Raw genomic sequence first — 24,741 nt, forward strand, 5'->3', positions numbered from 1 at the left:
AAGGATGTATCCTTTCCCTTGGATTGTTTGATGACTTCATCCAGACGCTCGCCAAACAACCTGTCGCCACAAATTGGCAAACTGGTTAGGCGCTTTTTTGGAAGCAGAATCTGCCTTCCATTCCCGTAGCCATAAGGCCCTGCGGAGTACCACCGAATTGGCGGCCGCAACCGCCGTACAGCTCGCAGAGTCCAGGACAGCACTAATAGCGTTGCCGAGGTTTGGGAGGTAATGGATGCCACTTGTGGCGCGGCCGTGCATGTGGCTGCTTCAATTTGCGCTTGACCTGCTGAGATAGCTTGTAGTGCCCATACGGCTGCGAATGCTGGGACAAAAGAAGCTCCGATAGCTTCATAGATGGATTTCAACCAGAGCTCCATCTGCCCGTCAGTGGCATCTTTGAGCGAGGCTCCATCTTCCACTGCAAGTAATGATCTAGCCGCCAGTCTGTGAGATTGGAGGATCCACTCTGAGACACTGAGTCCAACCTTTAAGAAAAAACGCTTATCCGGACAAGCATGGTGATTCTGGACTGCCTCTCTGGAATCAGAATGGTCTAGAAACATACTCGGTGTACGCTTGGGGAACCTGAAGCGGAATTACTCCTGCTGATAATCTGACTCCTCCGCCGGAGGAGCTGAGGGAGAAATATCCAGCATTTGATTGATGGACGCAATGAGATCGTACACTATGGCGTCCCCGTCTGGAGTATTACGATTGAGAGCGCCCTCAGGATCAGAATCCTGATCAGCTGTCTCCGCATCATCAACCGGAGATTCCCCCCGCTGAGACCCTGAACAACATGATGTCGAGGGAAATTCTAAGCGAGCCCGCTTAGTCGGTCTGGGGCTGGGGTCTAAGTCAGAACCCTCAGCCTGGAATGTATCCCGGGAGGACATTGTTGGTCCAATTGAGGGGGGCCAGGGAACAATGATTCAACAGAGTCCCTTTGCTGAGATACCGGCCTGGACTGCAAGGCTTCTAGTATCTCAGCCATAGTCTCAGAGAGTTTTGCAAACTCCATCCCCGTCACTAAGGACCGTGTCAACAGGTGTCTCCCCCTGGGCCCCTCTTAGCAGATGCTCTGGCTGAAGAAGAGAGTCACAGGGGCCACACATTGCACACAATGAGGGTCAATGGGACCTGCCGGCAGCTGGGTCGTACAAGCGGCGCAGGCAGCATAATAATCCTGTTTTTTGGCACCCCTGTCTTTGTGGGCGCCATGCTATTGTTTTCCCTGATTAACACAAAAGGGTAAATAGCCATAATGAACTGTGCTCATACAGTGTAAAGTATATAGTAATAACACAGAATGTATCAATACACTACAGCACCATGGGGCTAACACCACAGGTGCTGCTTACCAGCCGCCTAAAGCGGTTGTGAGGCCACCAGAGACCGTGTCTGGGTTTCCCAGGGTTTGTCCCTCTCTGCAGCGTCGGAGGAGCCGACAGGAAATGGCTGCGGCGTCCTGACGAGAGGAGGGAGCCGTGGGCGTCTCACACAGTGCACAGTGAGGGGAGTGGAGTATGCAAAGCATGCTCCAGCCCTCATGCTGCTCGTTTGTCCCTCTCTTCCGTGCAGCGTCCCGCCCTTCCCCTGCCTGTCAGGGCTGAGGGCGGGAAAAAGGAAGCTAGGCCGCAAGAAAGCCGGGGACTCTAGTATAAGCGTCGCCGCCGTAAAAGCGCGGCCGACGCCGAAGTCCCCGGCGAACTACAAGTCCCAGCCGCGCCGCAGTTTCACATGGCAGCGGCGGTTAGCGCGGTAGCCCCTACATATAAACACACTCAGCGACGCTGAGTGTGTAATGGCACATATAGACCCGGTCAGCGCCGCGGTCCCCGGTGCACTAGCACACCCAGCAAAGCTGAGGTGTTGCCGTGCACGGTCCCTACAGGGATACAGAGTACCTTCAAGATGCAGGGCCATGTCCCTGAACGGAACCCGGCTCCTATCCAGCAGTCTCCACAGGAGTTGTGGATGAAGCACGGTCTCAGTGCCTGGAGACCGATAGGATCCCACTTCACCCAGAGCCCTGAGGGGGATGGGGAAGGAAAGCAGCATGTGGGCTCCAGCCTCCGTACCCGCAATGGATACCTCAACCTTAACAACACCGCCGACAAGAGTGGGGTGAGAAGGGAGCATGCTGGGGGCCCTATATGGGCCCACTTTTCTTCCATCCGACATGGTCAGCAGCTGCTGCTGACCAATCTGTGGAGCTGTGCTGTGCATGTCTGCCTCCTTCGCACAAAGCATAAAAACTGAGGAGCCCGTGGGAGCACGGGGGGTGTATAGGCAGAAGGGGAGGGGCTTAACACTTTTGAGTGTAATACTTTGTGCTGCCTCCGGAGGCATAGCCTATACACCCAATTGTCTGGGTCTCCCAATAGAGCGACAAAGAAAACTAAATTATATTATATTATATTATATTATATTATATTATATTAATATATATATATATATATATATATATATATATATATATATATATATATATATATATATATATATATATATATATATATATATATATATACTAGAAGGTGGCCCGATTCTACGCATCGGGTATTCTAGAATTTACGTATTGTGTAGTTCATGTATGATTTTTGTTATATATATATAGATGTTGTTGTGTGTAGTTACCAAGTGTTTGTGTAGGGCGCTGTACATGTTCTGAGTGTCGCGGGGGGTGAGAGCGGTGTTGTATGTGTGTTGCGTGTGTTGCGTTGTTTGTGGAGCGCTGTGTGTCTGTAGCGTTGTGTGTGTGTGTGTTGTGCGGTTTGTGTGTGTGTGGTGTGTTTTGGGGGGAGGTATGTTTTGAGCAATGTGTGTGTTGTGCAGTATGTGCGTATATTTGTGTGTGCAGCGTTGTCTGTGTGGGTGTCTGTGTAGGGCGTTGTTTGTGATTCCTAGTGTGTGTGTGTTGTGCAGTGCGCGTGTGTGTGTGTGTTGGGGGAAGGTGTGCACCTCCCATCGTGCTCCACCCGCCATGCTGCGCACTTGCAAACGTGCTCCATCCGCCATGCTGCGCACTCCTAAACGTGCTCCATCCGCCATGCTGCGCACTCCCAAACGTGGTCCATCCGCCATGCTGCGCACTTCTAAACGTGCTCCATCCGCCATGCTGCGCACTCCCAAACGTGCTCCATCCGCCATACTGCGCACTCCCGATCGTGCACCATCCGGCATGCTGCGCACTCCCAAACGTGCTCCATCCGCCATGCTGCGCACTCCCAAACGTGCTCCATCCGCCATGCTGCGCATTCTCAAACGTGCTCCATCCGCCATGCTGCGCACTCCCAAACGTGCTCCAGTGCGCAGTATGGCGGATGGAGCACGTTTGGGAGTGCGCAGCATGGCGGATGGAGCACGTTTGGGAGTGCGCAGCATGGCGGATGGACCACGTTTGGGAGTGCGCAGCATGGCGGATGGACCACGTTTGGGAGTGCGCAGCATGGGGGATGCAGCACGATGGGGAGTGCGCAGTATGGCGGATGGAGCACGTTTGCTCAGCCTCTCTCCTTCCAGCCTCCCTCAGCATCAGCCTCCCCTCCTCAGCCTTCCTGAGGATCAGCCTCTCTCGTCCCAGCCTCCTTCCTCCCAGCCTTCTCATCCCAGCCTCCTTCAGCATCAGCATTCCTCTCTTCCCCATGATCAGCCTCTCTGCTCCCAGCCTCCTCCAGCACGGCCTGGTCCTCTGCCGACACTCACACACCCGATCGCATCCACTCACACACACACCCGATCGCATCAACTCACACACACACCCGATCGCATCCACTCACACACACCCGATCGCATACACTCACACACACCCGATCGCATCCACTCACACACACCCGATCGCATACACTCACACACACCCGATCGCATCCACTCACACACACACCCGATCGCATACACTCACACACACCCGATCGCATCCACTCACACACACAGACACTGACGATATCGCACTTACGCGCTCATACTCACAACATCCGGGGATATCACATGCTTCTGGCCATGTGATCCTCCGTCAGGTCCTGGAAGATCACAACAGCACATTTTCGCCGCCGAGAAGCAAGCGATATCCCAGGATGTTGTGAGTATGTGGATGCGATGTGAGGTGTGTGTGAGGTGTGTGTGAGGTGTGTGTAAGAGTGAGTGTGAGTGTGATCTGATGTGTGTGTATGTTTGTGTGTGTGCGTGTGGATCTTCTGGCGCAGCAGGACCTTGATGGGCTTGATACCAACGTATCCACACCACTCCCACCACTGCCGTGCGAGCGGGGGCCGGGGGGGGGGGGGAGGGGGGGGGGAGGGAGTACAGTACTCACCTCCGTGACAGCGCTTGTAACCATGCGAGCATGGTTAGCAACGTATCCACACCAGTCCTGTGCGAGCGGGGGCGGGGGCGGGGGCGGGGGGGGAGGGGGGGGGGGTGGGCAGGGAGTACCGTACTCACCTCCGTGACAGCCGTGTCAGTTCGAGAAATGCGCGGGAGGAGGGAGGGGGTGGGGCCAGAGCTAACGTGCATTGCGTGAGGGGGGCGGGGCGTGGCGTGGCCGAATTGCCAATGCCTGCAGGGTGCCGGGGCGAGAGGCCAATCTGTGGGGGGGGGCGGAGCCTGGGCGAGCGGCTGGCCAATCCGTGTGGGGGCGCAGCCTGGGCGAGCGGCCAATCCGTGTGGGGGGGCGGGGCCATGGCGAGCCCAGCGGCCAATCAGCTTTGTGTCACCGTAAGGACACAATTTTGGAGCATGACAGACAGACAGATAGACAGACAGACAGACAGACAGACAGAATAAGGCAATTATATATATAGATATATATGTTTTCTTTTCCTTTTTTCCTTCATCAGTGTCTTCTTTTTATCCGGGATTAGGCTATGTTTCTTCCAAAAGATACACACACATTTTTATATTATATATATATATATATATATATATATATATATATATATATATATATATATATATATATATATATATATATATATATATATATATATATATATATATATATATATATATACATACATATACAATTTAAACGTAAAACAAAGTGTTCACAGCATTTTGGACACAGCATGTTTTGACTGCAATCAAAAATCTGTGATGTACAGTACAAGCACAGTGGATGGGATTTCTAAAAATCTCCTGCTCACTGTGTGTGTATGGCCCGCAGCGTAAACTGACCTGCGCTGCAGCTTCCTGAACCGCAGCATGTACATTTTTGGTTGCAGAGATGCAAGCATTCTCATCAGGGAGAACACAAGCGAGAGACCACAACTGCCCGAGTCCGGATTGTGGGCACGAGCACGCAGCTGTCCTGAGGAGGAGACTCGCGGCCCCGCGGGTCAGGACCCGACAGGTTCAGGACGCAGTGGACACGTACCCTAAATGTTCAAAACAGATCCACTGAGCATTCAGAAATCTATTAGTGTCCAGGGATACGGTTAGAATTAGTGATGAGCAAATACTAAATATTCGGGTTCAGATCATTCGTACCGAATACCTAGTACTATTCCGGTACTCGTCACGAATAATGAACTTAATGGAAGTCAATGGGGAACCCCAGCATTTGTCTGGGAAATCTTTAGGAAAAATTCTTGGATTCCCCATTGAGTTGCATTAGGTTCATTACTTGTGATGAATACTGGAATAGTACTAGGTATTCAGTACGAATAATCCGAACCCGAATATTTAGCCTCATCACTAGTTATAATGGGGCTGTGATCGCTTTCAGGCAGATCCCAGCTCCCTAAAATAAAACTCACCTTTAGCGATATCTTCGTCTTCTTTGTTCTTGGGGGGTGTCGTGCTGTTCTTCGGAGTATTTGAAGCGCTCTGAGGAATTACAAGAACATTTAATGTGTGCACCAATTATTGGTAATGTGACGTCAGGTCACGTACACTCGATCGTAGACCGGATCACCACAATGCCACCATACCTGGGAGCCAGACGTAGGGAATGCTACGCCTTCTTCCTTCAGAGATTTAATGGTGGCTGATATTAAGCTGAACTGGGGGTCTTTCTGAAATTCGTCTGACCATTCCACCATCATCGCTTTAAGCTTCTCGGATACTTTTGGATGTGCCTAGAAATTAGGAAGTAACACGATAAATAGTTAAAAGGGAACCTGTCACCACTTTTTTTGGCGTATAAGCTGTGACCACCACCGCCGGGCTCTTATATAGAGCATTCTAACATGCTGTATATAAGAGCCCAGGCCGCTGTAAGAACATAAAAAACACTTTAGAATACTCACCTAACAGTCGCGCGGTTGGCCATATGGGCGTCTCCGTTGTCCGGTTCCCGGCGCCGCATCTTTTGGCCATCTTTGTTCTCCTTCTTCTCTAGCCGCGGTGCATGACGGGTCCGACGTCATCCACACTCGCCGGCAATCTAGCTCTGAGCAGGGCAGATCAAAGTATTGTAGTGCGCCTGCGCGGGACCGGAGAGTGTGGATGACGTTGGACACGTCATGCACACAGGCTTTAGAAGGAGGACGAAGTAGGCCGAAAGAGAAGGAGCTGGAGAACAGAGACTCGCATTAGGCCCACAGCGGGAGTATTATAAAGTGTTTTTTTTTATGTTATACTCCCGGCCCGGGCTCTTATATACAGCATGTTATATACAGCATTCTAACATGCTGTATATAAGAGACCACTGGTGGTGGTGGCCGCAGCATATAGGGCAAATAAGTGGTGACAGGTTCCCTTTTAAGGGAATCGGTCAGTATGTAAGCTGAAGCCAGCATGCTGCAAGGGTTAACACAGGAAGTTCAGGCACGCCTGTTTTGAAACAGTCCAATCTTTTGTTTATTTGCTGTGTTGTTTGTTTAAGCAACAGGACCATTATTATAGGACTAAAAACTCATGCACATCACCTGCTATGATTGACACCTCACAGCCAATGTGCAATGTCTATAGAGAGCCTGGTGTGGGCAGGGCCAGCTCTCTCAGCTCTGCTACATGACTGAAGCTAAAAATTCAGATTGTGTCAGAACCGCTGCAGCCAGTAATCTAAGTGATACATGATTGGATTCAGGATGCTGCTCTCAGATGAGGTATCAAAAACTTGCTGACAGATTCCCTTTAATAATGGAGCGAGCCATTACTTTGGGGACTGCACATTTACTTATGACAGAGTGATATTTGTGGACCTACAGAAAGGTAATAAGACCTCCCCTGCGATCCATGTATTAAAGCGGATGTCTTATGTTATTAAATGATTAAAAATTGCAAAGTGATTGTAAAAACAAACAACGTCGCAAATCCTCCAGTCTTGAAAGAGGGATGTAATTCTACATTGTATAGCTCGTTGCCACGGTTACCGGCCTCCTCTGAGATGGTCGGTTTCATAGGCAGGGAGCTATGGAAACAAAAAAAACAAAAAAAAAAGTGTCTGTATAAGGTTTGCTTGTTCCTCTACTGCTTAGACTGTGGTTTGCTATACAGTGGGCCACTGTAAGGCAATGCACAGATATAGGTCAGGGAATACTCCCCACGTGCACCTTTGGCATACAGCCCCGTCCTCGTCATGTGAACAGAGCCTACCTTTGATAAAGGTATCCTTCACGGCCCGCAGTGCGCTCCCCCTGAAACCACTGAGCTCTAATCTCTGCCGGACAGCGTGCATAGCCCGGGCGATATCCGTGATTTGCTCATTTATTGTCTCTTTTACCACCAGACATGTCACTGCTCTATATGAATGTATACGCGGGGGCGCTATAACCGGCCGTCCATCCTCTCCCTAATGGGCACTGGTGGGTGCGTCGTCCTTATCGCCGGTGTTCAGGCCGCGCGCTCAAGGTTAAAGCGTAAATCAATAATGTCTTTGTTGGAAGGAGCGGCACCGGTAACAAATGAAGGAGCTAATTATGAACATACCTTATTTATAACTCCGCGCACTTCGCTGGCAAAGTCCCGGGAACATATTTCTAGATGAAAGGCCTTCCCGCAGTTTGACACGCAGGCCCCTAATAGCTACGGAGGCACAGGAGAGAAAAGGCATGGTGATGAGACACATTTCATCGCAACAGGACGGGCGATGGAAATCAATAGGAGGCGGCATCTACTCACGGCCAGGGCGTGCAGGGCCACGTGGGGGACCTTGTGATTAACCCTTTTCATGATTGCCTTCAGGCCGTCCTTCGTTCTGGAATTCAGAAATACAACGGTCTGTTACCAACAGCACAAAACGTATACATCTCATATTATATACAGAAAAGTGCTCAGCATGGTCTGGCTGCCCTTATCCCTTGAAACCAGGCAAAACTGCTTTTGGTGCATATACCAGTCTAATGTCACCAAACTGTCCTGATAATCTCGCTCTGTAACTTGCTAATACTTATTTTCAGAGATTTAGTCCCCTTCATTGGGATTCTGCCAGCACTACAGGTTCTGGAACCTCCTATCACTTTCAATTATGCATTGTTTCATATTTTATCTATTCTGAATTGAAAGCCAGCCTCTCTGTTTTGTCAATATATAGTTTTACAAACTCATTTTCCCCTTACACTTCCTGCAGAGAGGCAAAAACCTGCCTCCACTTCCTGGAGAGACAAAGACACGCCTCCACTTCCTGTACAGAAAAAAACCCACCCCACTTCCTGTAGATTGCTAATGACTTGCCCCCACTTCCTGTACAGAGATAAAGACATGTCCCCACTTCCTATAAAGACCCGCCCCCACTTCCTGTAGAAAAAATAAATTACCCTCCCCCATTACCTATTCCTAGGTAAAGACCCACGCCCACTTCCTAGGTAAAGACCCGCGCCCACTTCCTAGGTAAAGACCCGCGCCCACTTCCTAGGTAAAGACCCGCGCCCACTTCCTATAAAGACCCGCGCCCACTTCCTATAAAGACCCGCGCCCACTTCCTATAAAGACCCGCGCCCACTTCCTATAAAGACCCGCGCCCACTTCCTATAAAGACCCGCGCCCACTTCCTATAAAGACCCGCGCCCACTTCCTGTAGAGAGAAAATGACCCGCCCCCACTACCTGTACAGAGGTAAAGACCCACACTCTCTTCCAATAGATAAAGACCCGCCCCCACTTCCTGTACAGAGATAAAGACCCGCCCCCACTTCCTGTACAGAGATAAAGACCCGCCCCACTTCCTGTATAGAGATAAAGACCCGCCCCCACTTCCTGTACAGAGATAAAGACCCGCCCCCACTTCCTGTACAGAGATAAAGACCTGCCCCCACTTCCTGTACAGAGATAAAGACCCGCCCCACTTCCTGTATAGAGATAAAGACCCGCCCCCACTTCCTTTAATCTCTATCGGGGTCTAGGCATCTAGACATGGATTACACTTGACAGCAGACGGGGGAGGGGGCAGCAAGTGAGGCAGAAGGGAGACACCCAGCTGCCGCCACTTTAGAGATATTTTTCGGTAGTAAAAATTCTTAACGCATTTTGCAGATTATCTGTCAGATTATCAAATAAATGAGATCATGATTGAAAATAGTGAAAGTATTTCATGGCTCTGAACATCTTTGACATGCAAATATTTTTTTCCCATATGGTAGGGGTTACCATTGACTTTAAATAGTTGCACAGGGTTTTCACTCGCAACCTTTAGGCTATGTGCCCACGCTACAGGATTTACCGCGGATTTTGCCGCGGATTTACCGCGGATTTACCGCGGATTTGCCGAAAATCTGCAGCAGCAGCACTTCCAAGCCATTTCAATGGCATTTTGGAAATGCTGTGTCCATGCTGCGGATTTTTCCGCTGCGGATTTGCCGCGGATTTTGATCCGGAAAAATCTGCAGCATGTCAATTGTTTGGTGCAGATTTTGTGCGGATTTTTGGTTTTGAATGGGGGAAAAAAAAAAAAATGAAATCCGCATCAAAATCCGCGGCAAATCCGCGGTAAATTCGCGGCAAATCCGCGGGTGCGGATTTGCCGCGAAAGTCGCGGATTTTCAGGCAGAAAAATCCGCAGGGACATTCTAGCGTGGGCACATAGCCTTAAATTCCTGAAAATGCAAACATTTGAAACGTTTCTCATATGAACATGTTCCCCTTGTAATATATGTTGGCTATGAAGTGTACTGTTGTTTTGACTGGTGCCCGTATATTAGCACAGGCCCCTTCCTGTACTGATTGTTACTTCTAAAGTTCATGAGGAGTTTTATAGTCCCATGTACTGACAGGCACTGATGTGGAGAGTGGATGATGACCCAGCAGCCTGTGATGTGCTCTCTCTTTGTACGCGGATACACAGCCTGTGTGATTCACCTCTCACCCCAACAAACTGCCTCAATATCTTCTGGTGTAATACAGCCCATGTGATCTGCCCTCCAAAAAGCTTTCTAACAAATTGCAACAATTTCTAACACTGAGCGCGACTTCGGGGAAGAGCAGAGTCAACAAAGTCATGAGCAATATGCTGAGAATCCATTTCAGAAACAGCAGAACAGCCAGCTATGTGAAGGAGTTACACAGACTCTACAGTAGGAGAATTATAATGACAGCTATAGTATATACAAAAGTTGGTGAATTTTTAAATTTCGGAAGAAAATGTTCAATAAACAAAAACACGAAAAAATTAAATCTGTGTGATGGTGTACATAGACTTGAAAAAAAACAAGAACCTATCGGGATATAAAGTTGAAATGGCCGGTGACGCCGCTCTCTGTGCGGGGGGGGGGCAGGGAGTCATCGGCCATTCTGAAGATGTCGGCAGTCTACGGTGAGGGCTTCAAATAATGGCGGTCAGTCTGCGCGTGCGCAGATGAGAGCTTGAGCTGAGAGCTCCATCTGCGCAGGCGCTGACTCTAGGCGCCATTATTTGAATCCCTGACCGCCGACATCTTCAGAATGACCACCCGCCGCACAGAGCAGCCGCGCCAAGCAGGACAGAGCAGCCGCGCGCCAAGCAGGACAGAGCAGCCGCGCGCCAAGCAGGACAGAGCAGAACAGCACAGCCGTGCGCCGAGAAGGACAGACCAGCCGCGCCAGCAGAATGGCGCCGCCTGATGTACACAACAGCGCCTGTACTGACAAGCGCCGGCAGCACCCGGTAAGCTATATTCGGATTTTAAGACGCACCCCTCATTTTCTTCCCAAATTTTTGGGAGGAAAAGGGCGTCTTATAATCCGAAAAATACGGTGTATATACCAGGATGGGTACAGAATTTTCCACCTTTAAAATCTAGGTGTGTCTTATAGTTTGAAGAATAAGGCAAGTGCTAATACACAAGGATAACATGTGACATACACAGAAGCATCCGTCTCCTCAGAAGAAAGTGATGGTAGGCTGTATTACGTTCCGTTCATCACAGACTGCAGAAAACGAGTTACTAATTAAAACCTTACCCGTTGGGAGTATTGACGATTTTGTCACATATGTCCATGATGAGGCCCCAATCTTCAGACGTGTTATATTCATTTGTTGCTTTCTCTGAAGAAAAAAAGAAAGAAATAAGAGTCAAAAACATAAACAAGAAGATCAAGGTGGAGTATGCACGCTCAGCCGAATTTTTCACTTTTGTTTTTTTCCCCGCACTTTTTTACCGCGTTTTGGTGCGTTTTTAGTTGCGTTTTGCTGCGTTTTTCCAATGCATTGAATGGGTGGAAAAAAGCAGAAAAGAATTGACATGTCCATTTTTTTCTTAGCTCAAAAACACGGCCAAACAAAACTGCACTGTGCGGACAGCAAAAATGAAATCTCATAGGCTTTGCTGGGGAAGCTAAGTCATGCAGTTTTGAAGCCAAAAACGCAGCCGAAAAAGGTGCAAAAACGCTGCGAAAAAACGCACTGTGCGCACATAGCCTTATACTATCTTTTGAGGGAGACAAGTTGATTAAAGAGCACCAATTTTGGAGTTAATTTCTTTTTTTTCTTTTTTTATTTCTTAATACCGTATGGGTTAAATAATTTTGTTTTTATATCTTGTACTTTTGTATGTTTTCTTTTCATAATTTGTTTACTTTTTAAGTGTAAAAAATGAAGGAGGTTTTACATTTTTTTTGCAAGTACTTTATTTTATTTATTTTTTTTAAGTCCTCAACCTACAATTGTTTGACCCCTTGTACTATATACTGTAAAATATTCCAACATTGCAAGTGATATTAACAATTTTTTTATGAAGCATAGCCAAAAGGCTGGTCTTCACAGGAGTAAAAGATAGCAGGGACCTTTAACGACCTTGGTAATCGATGGGCACCAGACAATGGTGTAAGGCCAAAGCCACACGGCATGAAAATCGGACCAAGTAGAGTGCGATAAAACATTGCATTCCACTCGGACCAATATTACTCTATGTGCCAACACCTATGAGCGATTTTTTTCTCAGCCCTAATCGGACCGAGAAAACAATCGCAGCATGCTGCCACTGTAATGCGAGACTCTCTCGCACCCATTCAAGTCTATGGAGCGAGAGGAAGAAAAAAAAAAAAAAAAAAAAAAAAAAAAAAAAAAAAAAAAAAATCGCACTGCACTCACATTACACCGGTGTACCGCGAGTGCAGTGCGAGAATGTCAATAGCTGGCTATGGAGGAGAGAGGGAGATTAATCCCTCCCTCCCCTCCTCAGCGCCGGCCCTCCCCTCCACAGCTGAGGTCCAATCGCATGACACTCGCAGGGACACTCGCATGACACTCGGCTCTGCTGTACTGCCAGCGTGAGCCAAGTGTCATGCGAGGATCGCACTAGTGCCCCATGTGGCCCCGGCCTAACTTCGACCCTCAGTACAGTTACAAATATCTGAATGCTGCTGTCAGACATTCAGTGTGGGACATAAATGGTTAAACAGCGGTGACTGGAGCTAGTTCCGATCGCTTCAGGTGCTGGCTGTATAACACAGCCGTCTCCTGCCCTGAATATTTCACAGGAACAAAGAATTAGGGCATGTCACCCGCTCCAGTGACAGTCCTTGGTTTTAGTTCTGGTCAGGTTGAAATGTGCACCCATAATACGAGCCCAGAAGGTTCGTGTTACACTCATGTGATCGCCTCCATCCAGACGTCCATTTTTGACGGATAGAACAAGCACCCATTATAGCCTATGGGTCTGTTCATATGTCCATGGTTTTTATTGCGGAGGCAAAAAGTGTAAAACAAAATTTACTAAATCCTATTCTTCCTCCGTCATTCTGTTTCAGTAGCAGAACAGTAAATCATTAGTCCCCGGCGGCTCTGCCTGCAATCTCCTGGATGGATTCGGCCTCGGCTTGCAGTGATACGGATCTGTTACAGGAGGCGGACGCTCACCTTTGAACAGCATTTTACAGGTTACACAAACTGCTTGTATAACTATAGGTGCGTTTACGATGGCGGCCGCTCAAGGAGTGTAGACCGGCTACATAAACACATAAAAGCTGAGTGTATGGCTAGTTAATCAGATTTGCATCCTGTTCACACCGGACAACAGTCACGCTCGTTTCTCGTAATCGGCCGGTGTAAATGAGTCCTATGTTTGCTGCTCGTTTGCTGATGATTTCCAGTATTACACTTCTGGCTTGTGTCATTGATCGCAGCTGTATTCACAATCCTGCTTTATCATGAAAACAGTCAGCAAGCAGGTGATAAAAATGCAACAAAACCGGGATGTGGAAACTTAACGAGACTGAAATTATGCCCGTATTCCTAGTATAGGCAATAACTTGCTGATTGCTGGAGGTACAACCATTGTGAGCCCTGCAATCCCGGGATTGACTGCCTGCAGAGCCCCCCCTAGAATAGAGCAGAGGGGTTTATATCCTCCGCTCCAATCAATCATTATGGGACTGCTGGAAAGAAAGAGCTGTGCTGGGCTTTATCCGGTTGATAATAGAGGAGTTGTAGGTCTGGCATGCGCACCCCCGCTATAGTCAAGATAGGGCTCTGTGGAGTCTGGTAATCAGAATCAATGGGGGTCCCCGTGTAGATGGTGTCTGATGATGTCAATAAGGGGTGCTTCACACATAGCGACAGCGACATCGCTGTTACGTCACCATTTTCTGTGACGTAACAGCGACCTGGTAAGTCGCTGTTATGATCGCTGCTTAGCTGTTAAACACAGCGACGCAGCAGCGATCATAACGTCGCTACATGTGCAGAGAGCAGGGAGCCGCGCACATTGCTTAGCGCTGGCTCCTTGCTCTCCTAGCTACAGTACACATCGGGTTAATTAACCCGATGTGTACAGCAGCTACATGTGCAGAGAGCCGGAGCCGGCAGCACAGGCAGCGTGAGAGCTGCGGAGGCTGGTAACTAAGGTAAATATCGGGTAACCACCTTGGTTACCCAATGTTTACCCTGGTTACAGCTTACCGCAGCTGCCAGACGCCGGCTCCTGCTCGCTTCATTTCGTCGCTCTCTCGCTGTCACACACAGCGATGTGTGCTTATCAGCGGGAGAGCGCCTTTGAAGAAAACGAACCAGGGCTGTGTGTAACGAGCAGCGATCTCGCAGCAGGGGCCAGATCGCTGCTCAGTGTCACACACAGCGAGATCGCTAATGAGGTCACTGTTGCGTCACCAAAACCGTGCCGTAGCAGCGATTTCGGTAGCGATCTCGCTATGTGTGAAGCACCCCTAACGGTCACACATCCCCAGAAGTGCAACCTGTTTACCATTACGAGGAGGTAAATCAACTCTGCTGACAGTCCTGCTCCCCAACCCGCTCCCCATCTTGTTCCCCGGACCCCTCCCTCTTGCGCTCCCCGGACCCCTCCCTCTTGCGCTCCCCGGACCCCTCCCTCTTGCGCTCCCCGGACCCCTCCCTCTTGCGCTCACCGGACCCCTCCCTCTTGCGCTCACCGGACCCCTCCCTCTTGCGCTCACCGGACCCCTCCCTCTTGCGCTCACCGGACCCCTCCCTCTTGCGCTCACCGGACCCCTCCCTCTTGCGCTCACCGGACCCCTCCCTCTTGCGCTCCCCGGACCGCTTCCTCTTGCGCTCCCCGGACCGCTTCCTCTTGCGCTCCCCGGACCGCTTCCTCTTGCGCTCCCCGGACCGCTTCCTCTTGCGCTCCCCGGACCGCTTCCTCTTGCGCTCCCCGGACCGCTTCCTCATGCCCTCCCCGGCCCGCTTCCTCTTGCGCTTCCCGGCCCGCTTCCTCTTGCGCTTCCCGGCCCGCTTCCTCTTGCGCTTCCCGGCCCGCTTCCTCTTGCGCTCCCCGGACCGCTTCCTCTTGCGCTTCCCGGACCGCTTCCTCTTGCGCTTCCCGGCCCGCTTTCTCTTGCGCTCCCCGGCCCGCTTTCTCTTGCGCTCCCCAGCCCGCTTTCTCTTGTTCTCCCCGGCCCGCTTCCTCACGCCCTCCCCGGCCCGCTTCCTCGCCCACATTTATTAAGCCTTGCTCCATTTACTGCAGTCAGTATTCTGCAGATACACATACTGTATGGAGAAAAAAGTCACATGCAGAATTTTAAAAGTAAATATGCAAAAGATTTCACAAATGACACATGATTTCCATATTTTTAGCTTGGCGGTTATGGTCCAAGTTTGGCTGCACCATTTTCTATGGGATAAAGACCTGACGAAGGCCTCGTTTCCCAGTATAAAGCTCAGTTTAGCCCTAATTCACACATCAGTGGCTTTTTTTTCACATCCACAAAAAGACAGACATTTTTGATCAATTTAATGATCCTTTTTTCATCTGTTTTTGCCTTTTTTTTACCATTGATGTGACATATGTTTTTCTCTGATCAAAAGGACAGAGATTTCTCAAGCTTGTCCTAGTTACCAATAAGTGAAAGACCTACAGCAAAGGGATGACATGCACTTGAGTTCAGTCCGAAAGCAGATGAGGGCATGGCTATGTTTTTTTTTGGGGAGAGAGGGGTGATGTTTTATGCAGATCATTGGTCAGCAAAAAAATAAAAACCTGACAAGTAAATAATGCCACAAAAAATAATGCGTCATTGTGCTGTCAGGCAAACACGCAGGTGTGAATGAGGCCCTGGCCGTCAGCAAACAGTCACTGCTATTTGCCACTTATCCACTAGCTAGGTGATTAATGCTGGGTCTGTGTCCTCCCGAAAAGCATGACTACCCGGAGCAGCTTGTAGGGGGAGGGCCATCCTGCACAATACCGCTCCATGACAGTGCAGGTCTGATGGTCGCCCGCCCCCCACTGACCTAACATTCATCACTAAACCAAGGAATAGAAAAATCAATGTTTCAAGCCGGAATATATATTTTTTTTTTAAAGGTTTTATTTTATTAGGATTTTTTATTTTTTGTATGCAAAAAGTAGTTTTTGCAGGAAGGTGTCTGTGACTAATGTGCTATACGGCACTTTCGCCATACATAGCGATGGGGAGGGAGCGAGGCAGGACATGACTTGCCTTTGATATATAATTCATGCTTTACTTGCATTTGTGAAAGGAGTTTAAATCGTCTACAAACTATTAGTAAAGAGAAAGGATTAAAGCCAAAATGACAATGGTATATGATAGTATAGAAAACACGTGACAAAGACGGGTGAATCGCCCCTATCTCTGGGGGTCTGATAACCGAGTCCCAGAAAGAGTAAAAGGGTGAAACGTGTATCATATCTATGACGGCTAATACAGGAGTCGAGGAAACCTGTGTCATAGTAGTCGAGGGGGTCAGCACTAGGCGCCCACCCACCAAAAACAGCCTGCCATCATAGTGCTGGATCAGATTTCATCCATTTTTGGGTCATGTGTCCATTTTTACCGGCAGTGTGCCATCCATTTTTTTCATATGTACAAAAAATAAAAACCTTTTCCAAGCTTCTCCTACCTATCAAACAGTAAAAGACGCAGCACGTGGATGGCTCCTCCATTTGTTTCACAGACCCACTGAGTTGAAAGGGTGACTTTGAGCCATGGCTCGAATCATATACAGAAATGTCTACAATTTTCTTTTTCCGGACAACTGATCCCCCCCGAAAAATGGACATGTGAACAGCGCCATATATAATGATTACTTGTTATACTCATGAAAAAAAAAAACAGATCGCTTAGGGCCGTTTCACACATTCGGCTTTTCGCTGGATTCGGTGGACTCCAGTACAGTGTATACAGTATAATGGCAGCGCGGCAACTTCTGGGTCACATGACAGCATGTGACCGGAGCTTGTCGCGCTGCCATGGTATAGTATACACTGTACTGGAGTGCACCGGATCCGGCGAAAAGCCGGATGTGTGCAACGGCCCTTATGCTGCTTTCACACATCCGGTTTTTGCTGAGCGGCACAATCCGGCTCAAAAACCTATGCAACGGATACGGCAAAAAAAAACGGATCCGTTGCATTAGTTTTTCCATGCGGCCCGTCCGTTTTTTGACGGATGCGGCTTGATACTGAACATGCGCAGTGCAAAAACCTGCATCCGGCGGCCAGATGGGTTTTTTGCCGCAGGACACCGCATCCGGCGTCCATAGGCTTGTATTGTAAATTGCGCTGGATCTGGCGCAATGCGTTTTTTTGCCGCACAAAAAACGTGCCAGGCAACGTTCCATCCGGCCGCCTCATGGGCTAAATATGCCGCATCTGGCAAAAAACGGACGCAACGCAAGGCCATGCGGCAAAATACGGCGCTAATGCAAGTCTATGTGGAAAAAATGCAACCGGCGGCAAAAAATACAGATTATGGTTTTTTCTGCAAAGCGCCGTATTGTGCCGCTCAGCAAAAAACGGATGTGTGAAAGCAGCCTAACTCTGCTGTGGTAGAAACACGCGCATGCTCGACCAAAACAAGTGTGCATGTTCAAGAGGTGTCCCAACGATACATTCAAGGTTAATCGGCCCTAGTACAGATGGCCTTAGGGTCCTTTCTAGCTTCCCAGGACCCACTATACAAGGGCCCTAAATCCCGATCTAATCACCAGTAATCCTACGGATTCTTTTAATCAAGTCAATCTAAAATAAATACTGCAGCTGCTGAAGAACATCTTCTTTATCCGGCAATAAAGGTGTCCCACCTGACATTCTGTCTGCATTAGAAGGCCCAGCTCCAAGCCGCTGAGCTCACCGCCTGGACGCTGGGCAGTCAATTCGACATCTGCGCCACATTCCGGGAGCGGGCGGTGAAGACTCGGAAGGTGGATCTGGAGATTTCTTGTTTGTTTGTATTTTAACAAACAACAAAAACTCTTATGTATTTTGCATAAAAAAAAAAAAAAAACAAAAAAAAAAAACTTTAAAACTTTTATTGAGAATAATAAAATAATTAAAAAAGGTTGTCTCGACATACAGAAACCCCTACAGAAGGGGAGATGGAAAATATTGGGAACACCAAGCCGATCCCTATATAATATATATAAGGACGTAAAACCGGACCAAAATTGGATACATCACAATATAAGCACAAGGTATAATAGTGAAAGACCAATTAGGAGTCAAAATGCTGAAGACACAAGTGTGTCAGTAACATATTACACAGGTGGTCACATCATTACCCATATATATGAAGGTCACATAATGGCACAGTATTTACCTATACAGGAAATCGGCAAAACAAAAGTAAGATGGCGTCCCCACACACCCAACGCACGTTTCACATTCAACAATGGTTCATCCAGGAGTCAGACTCCGTCATTGGTATTTGGCTGCAGCAGCAGTGATGTCACGTTGATAGCGCTGCAGCCAGTGAGCTCAGCGGCTCGCACCATATACACAGGCAAAGAAACTGCCTGTAATGTCTGTGCTGTAGCTAATCAATGAGCTCAGCGGCTCGCACCGTATACACAGGCCAAGCCACTGCCTGTAATGTCTGCGCTGCAGCCAATTAGTGGGCTCAGTGGCTCGCACCGTATACACAGGCCAAGCCACTGCCTGTAATGTCTGCGCTGCAGCCAATTAGTGGGCTCAGCGGCTCGCAACGTATACACAGGCCAAGCCACTGCCTGTAATGTCTGCGCTGCAGCCAATTAGTGGGCTCAGCGGCTCGCAACGTATACACAGGCCAAGCCACTGCCTGTAATGTCTGCGCTGCAGCCAATTAGTGGGCTCAGCGGCTCGCAACGTATACACAGGCCAAGCCACTGCCTGTAATGTCTGCACTACAGCCAATGAGCTCAGTGGCTCACACTGTATAGACAGGCAAAACCACTGCCTGCAATGTCAGCACTTGCAGCCAATCATATACATAGGCAAATCCACTACCTGTAATGTCAAAGCTGCAGCCAGTGAGTTCAGCGGTTCGCACCATATACACAGGCAAAGCCACTGCCTGCAATGTCAGCGCTGCAGACAATTAGTGAGTTCAGTGGCTTGCACCGTATACGTGGACAAAAGAAATGCCTGTGATGTCAGAGTTGGAGCCAATCAGTGAGCTCACTGCCTCGCACCATATACACAGGCAAAGTCAAAGCCTGCAATGTCAGCGCTGCAGCCAGTGAGCTCAGCGGCTCACACCGTATACATAGGCAAAGCCAATGCCTGTAAAGTCAGTGCTGCAGCCAGTGAGCTCAGCGGCTCACACCGTATACATAAGCAAAGCCAATGCCTGTAAAGTCAGTGCTGCAGCCAGTGAGCTCAGCGGCTCACACCGTATACATAGGCAAAGCCAATGCCTGTAAAGTCAGTGCTGCAGCCAGTGAGCTCAGCGGCTCACACCGTATACATAGGCAAAGCCAATGCCTGTAAAGTCAGTGCTGCAGCCAGTGAGCTCAGCGGCTCACACCGTATACATAGGCAAAGCCAATGCCTGTAAAGTCAGTGATGCAGCCAGTGAGCTCAGTGCCTTACACCGTATACATGGACAAAAGAAATGCCTGTGATGTCAGCGCTGCAGCCAATCAGTGAGCTCAGTACTTCACACCATATACAGAGGCAACGCCACTGCCTGTAATGTCAGCGCTGCAGCCAATCAGTGAGCTCAGCGGCTCGCACCGTACACACAGGCAAAACCACGGCCTGTAATGTCAGTGCTGCAGAAAATAGGGCCCCGTCAAAGACCCAGCACCGGACCCGGGGAGGGTGAGTAAAGCAATTTTTCACAACTGTTCATATCAGGAAATGTTTTCTAAAAGGGGACAATCCCTGGGGGGAAAAAAAAATAATTTCCCTATTGCTACAACCCTGTCTTAAAGGGGCAGTACAAGTAAACCAGAAGGAACCGATCCGTCCTAGACTGTTTCTGCAGGAAGAGAAAAGTGGTGCCCATGTAGCGATGCCGCTTATCTATGAATACGCCCTGACAATGGAAACTGAGGTTTATACAAAGTCAATATACAAATATAACAATAAAAAATAAACACAAAGCAGAAAATAAAATCAAAGGCAGCGCTAGGATAAGGGAGGATAAGCGACTCCTGACCTGTCAACAAGTCAGAGGGAGGGGGGAAATAAATGGACCGCAGACCCCCTACTGGCACCGACTGCGCACCCTGGAGACTGGCAACACACCCTGTGCCAAGAGGCGTGTGAGAGAACAGCAGCAAAAGAAATAAGGAGCGGCAGCCAATCAAATTTCAGCTTCTAAGACTGAAAAATTAAAACAGCATTTTGATTGGTTGCTACGGACCAATGAGATTTCAGCTACTAAATGAAAGGACTAAGAAATTAAAGCACAATTTTGATTGGCTCCTACGGACCAATCAGATTCAAGTTACTAAAAGACTGGAAACTTAAAGCAACATTTTGATTGCAAACTACGGACCAATCAGATTCAAGCTACTAAAAGACTGGGGGATTAAAGGAACATTTTGATTGGTTGCTATGGGCAACTTCTCCATGGCCCTAGTATATATACAGCGCGTCCTATAGGAGCCGTGATATGAAGGAAGTCCACGTCTAACTCACCGACATCTTGGTCGAAGGGGTTGGAGCTGAAGAGCGGCATGTCTGGGAGGGTTAAGGGGGAGAACGTCTCCGTGAACAAGGCTCCTGTCAGACTCTTCCTCGTCCGGCTTCCCCCGTCACAACATCCAGCACAAGTGGCTTCCGTTCCGTATGCTCGGGGCTGCCCTTAGACCGCCTGACAGAAAAATGCATTTAATTTGTACGTTTATTAACGTAAAATCAGTACCCCGACACCGTTCTGTGAGTATATAAATAAATAGCCGTTGTTCAGAGAGCTGTTATGTTATATTTTACAGTTTGGCTTGTGTCCTTTAGTTTCAGGCAGTTGTAAGAACAGCCCGCTCTGCGGTCCTTCCTGTTTCTGAGGTCCTTCCGCAGTAGGAAGGGCAGCGACGCTGTAATCAGGAATGTCACGTGGGTGACGTCATGCTGCTGATAGCGTAGGGCGGGGCAAGGAGGTGCTGACGTCATGATTTAAAGGAGACCACATGGAAAGTTGTAAATTTTGCAAATGAATCAGAAAACATCAGATCCAGACAATTTACAGCTAATTTATAGGTGTGTTGGTGAAATGGCAGGAAATGTTTACCTTTTATCTTCTTTTTCTTTCCCTCCTTACTTTCAAACACCTTACCTTTTTTTTTTACTTTTCCATGGACAAAGCCATATAAGAAGATTGAGCGAGTAGCTAACTATTCATGCTCTACTCATAACGAGTACTGTCTACTAGTCGCACGAATAGTGCGGAGTTCGGGCTACTCGTTACATTTCGAGCTTTTCCCCATTGACTTGCATTGCACACGCTATTCGGAACGAATACGTGAGTATTACACAGTACTCCGTTATGAGTATAGCGAGTATGAATAGTTAGGTACTCGCTCAACTCTACTTATATGGCTCTGTCGATGGAAAAATAATAATAAAAAAAAAAGTTAAGCTCAACTCTTCATATTAGGACTTGATTTTTTTCTGTAAAAGTTTGATGAATCAAAATTTAAAAAAAAAACCTCTAAAATTACCTTTTTTTTTTTTTGCTCAAAGTTCTTTTAGAAAATACAGCAAAAAGCAATCAAAATGTCCAAATATGTTATCAATAAAAACACCAGCCTGCCACAAAGAAAAAAAAATAGCTTTATTGCTGGAAAAATAAAAAAGATATTGGTCTCAGAAAATAGAGATTTTAATTTTTTTTTATTTTTTTACAAAGTTTAAGGTTGTTTCTTTTTTTTTCTTTTACGCAACTGAAAAAATAAATATGCTATCCATTTTTAATATGGCCATAATCGAACTGACCCATGGCGTCAGCTATTTTTACTGCACAGCAGGCACTGTAAAAAAAAAAAAAATGTTGGAATTATGTAGCGCCCCTGAAGCCATCAGTGTGCTACAAAGTTCTGAATTCCCACAAGGATGTGGGGCCTACCCCCTTAGGGACCCGGAGATCCAGTGCCGGTAACACCAAAACCCAGGTAATCCCAGTTTTCCCCAACAATCTCCCATACAATGGTACTGAGCTAGGGTTGGACCAATGGATGGCTGCCTAGAGGTGGAGCCAGATCGGTCCACTAGTTGACCAGGTGGGAGGGGCGGACTGTGGAGAGTAGTCAGTCGAGCTGTGACAGAGGAGGTGTGAGGACTGTGGTGTGTGAAGGTGGAAGTGAAGTGACATCCTGACTTGGGTTGACGGTGACCTGGTGCCCAGGAGAGTGGTTGCCATATTTGTTATTCATGGGATAGGGAATAAACTGATTTCAGGGAGGGGTCAAATCTCTGGGACCTCCACCATTCCCTGTATTACTAGAGTAGAGGCTGATCTATTGGTAGAATTGGATCTACAGCCCTGTGTTGTCCAGTTATTACCGACGTCTTTAGTCCTGCACCTCAACATTAAATCACAAAGACTACCACTCCCAACGTCTCTGGGGCCTCAGCCCTGCCTGTGCAGAGCTGCACCAACCGAGCTGCGCTACCATCTGCCCCAGACGATACCTCCCGCAGCGGCGGCTCCTTTATTAGCCGCAAACGACAGGTGGTGTCACGAATGCAAACTCTTCTCCCCTGTAGATATTCCCTTCATCCATCTTTATTGACACCGCCGGGGTCATGGAACCGGGCCTGGCCGCTGTGACATCCCACCCCCTACACCGGCCCGGTGACAAGTAACCCCCCAGACCCATGGGCCCGTCACAAAGGCTCATCCAAATTTTGGAAATCGTACTAATCATTGTTATCGGTCATCTTATAAGGTGGTTACTTGAAGCCATTGGTTTGGATGAGTAGTTATGTAGCACGGACAGGTTGAGTTGGTGCAGCACGAAGATCCAGAACAGTAAGAGGAGCAGCAAGCAAGTGACTCGCCCACCCCAGGGCTATGGGACACCCGGTGCCGGGCCGGACTAGTCCGGTGGTAGTCAGTGGTGGCTGGGCCCGGCTCCGTGGCCCTGGTGGGTGTCAGTTGAATATGTGGCTGATGAGTTGAAGTTAATGTTCGTGACGCCACCTGTGGTATGCGGCTATTAAGCCGCCGCTGCTATGGGAGAACTCCGGGGTGATGTTATGGCAGCTATGATGTTACTGCTCCCCACAGGTGGAGCGATGCCCCGGGATACAGTTGGTGCCCGTGAAAGTCTATGGTGTTGTGTGGCTAACACGGTGCAGGGCCGACAGGCGAGGAAAGAACCAGGCACAAACAACAGTCTCTTTACCTTCTCCTCTTTTACTCTGGGAACAGTCCAGTCCTGGGAGACCGTTACAGGTGGTGATGGGGATCCGGTCGGCCTGGAAGTACTTGGGATGATCTTTCTGGCCAGCTGAGTATGAGGCCTACTCCTGTACTTTGCTTTGTGATGATAGGACCCTGCTTCTCTGAATCCAGCAATGGCCCTCTTTGCTGCTGGGACCGATGGCACGTCCCTTCTTTCTGTAGGTGGCTGCGCAGACCCTCTCTCTGGTGCTTCTCCGCTGGAGTCCACACCGGGCCCTGATGCTGCAGCTGTACCTTGGATGTTTCTGGGCCAGGGGCTTGCAGCTCTCCTGCCCTTCGGACTCGGCTACCAGGGACGGATTTTATACCCTGGCAACCACAGACTCCGATGTCTGAGTCTCTCTGCTGCCTCTCAGCTATTCCTGCTTCTCTGGGCCAAGCTGCTCCAGCTCTAGGCCCCAGATTCACAGGACAGCTCACTCTGCGTCTGTTCACTTCCACTACTCCCTTCAGACTGGCTGCACTTCCTCCCTCTGGTCAGGTAGAGGAAGGCTCCCTGGAATTCCAGGTTCAGAGCTCCCCCTGCTGGCCGGAGGGAGAACTGTGTTGGGTGTTAAACCTGCTGGCCAATGGATCTCCCAACTACCTCCAGGCTCAGCATTAACCCTTTGGGAGGGCAATGCTGCTGTGGCGACCAGGTCCTAGGGCGCCACACTCCCCCTTAGTTAAATTCAGTACTCCCGGACTGTGGAAACAAAACATAACATGTCATACATTTCATCCCAATATGGGAGGCACATTATTTTTAACGTTACAACTTCAAACAGTACTATAAGAGTCCAGTGTGGCTCCCTGCCGGGTGTCCATTACACTGCTCCATGGGGGACCCGCCGCGATCAAACCCCCAACGTAGGCTCTGGGCGTGCGTCAGAGCATTGATGACCCCACTCTATGCACGCCGGACGGGTTTTTCTTCAGGGGTGTTGAGCACACTGGTGCTAACTATAAACAATTTAGGTGTTGGCCACCCATAGTCCAGTGGCCCAATTGTCCATTTTCGCAATCAAAAAAAAACATTTTGTACACGACATTACAGACTTTCACATAACTATTTACATTCTAATAAATACTCCTTCTTTATATAGTTGATTCCCTATACCTTAGAGGGGGTTGTCCCCGAGTGCTGCGTTGAGACCTGCGTAGCTCTGGTGTTTGTCCCTGACTACTTAGTGTGTCTCCTATCTCAGCACTACCGGTAGGCCTAACCCCAATAGGTATGCATGATGATTGCCTATGTGGTCTAGGAGTCGCCAAGGGTATGACAGGTTCACCACTG

At 48.7% G+C, this 24,741-nt stretch overlaps 1 protein-coding gene across 1 annotated transcript in view; it reads right to left on the reverse strand.

The window, feature by feature from the left end:
* The window catches only part of STAM2 (signal transducing adaptor molecule 2), a 78,550-nt gene extending 57,690 nt beyond the window's left edge, over positions 1 to 20,860 (reverse strand). Inside the window, exons 1-6 of the mRNA XM_075317212.1 lie at positions 20,702 to 20,860; positions 11,319 to 11,403; positions 8,068 to 8,143; positions 7,876 to 7,971; positions 5,934 to 6,080; positions 5,760 to 5,829 (exon numbers count right to left, since the gene is read on the reverse strand). Of these exons, the coding sequence (XP_075173327.1) occupies positions 5,760 to 5,829; positions 5,934 to 6,080; positions 7,876 to 7,971; positions 8,068 to 8,143; positions 11,319 to 11,403; positions 20,702 to 20,741 (514 nt within the window). The 5' untranslated portion in view covers positions 20,742 to 20,860. The remainder of the gene's footprint in view (positions 1 to 5,759; positions 5,830 to 5,933; positions 6,081 to 7,875; positions 7,972 to 8,067; positions 8,144 to 11,318; positions 11,404 to 20,701) is intronic.
* Positions 20,861 to 24,741: the final 3,881 nt, after the last annotated feature.

This window comes from Anomaloglossus baeobatrachus, chromosome 7 (genome assembly GCF_048569485.1).
Source record: "Anomaloglossus baeobatrachus isolate aAnoBae1 chromosome 7, aAnoBae1.hap1, whole genome shotgun sequence".
Taxonomy (NCBI): Eukaryota; Metazoa; Chordata; class Amphibia; order Anura; family Aromobatidae; genus Anomaloglossus; species Anomaloglossus baeobatrachus.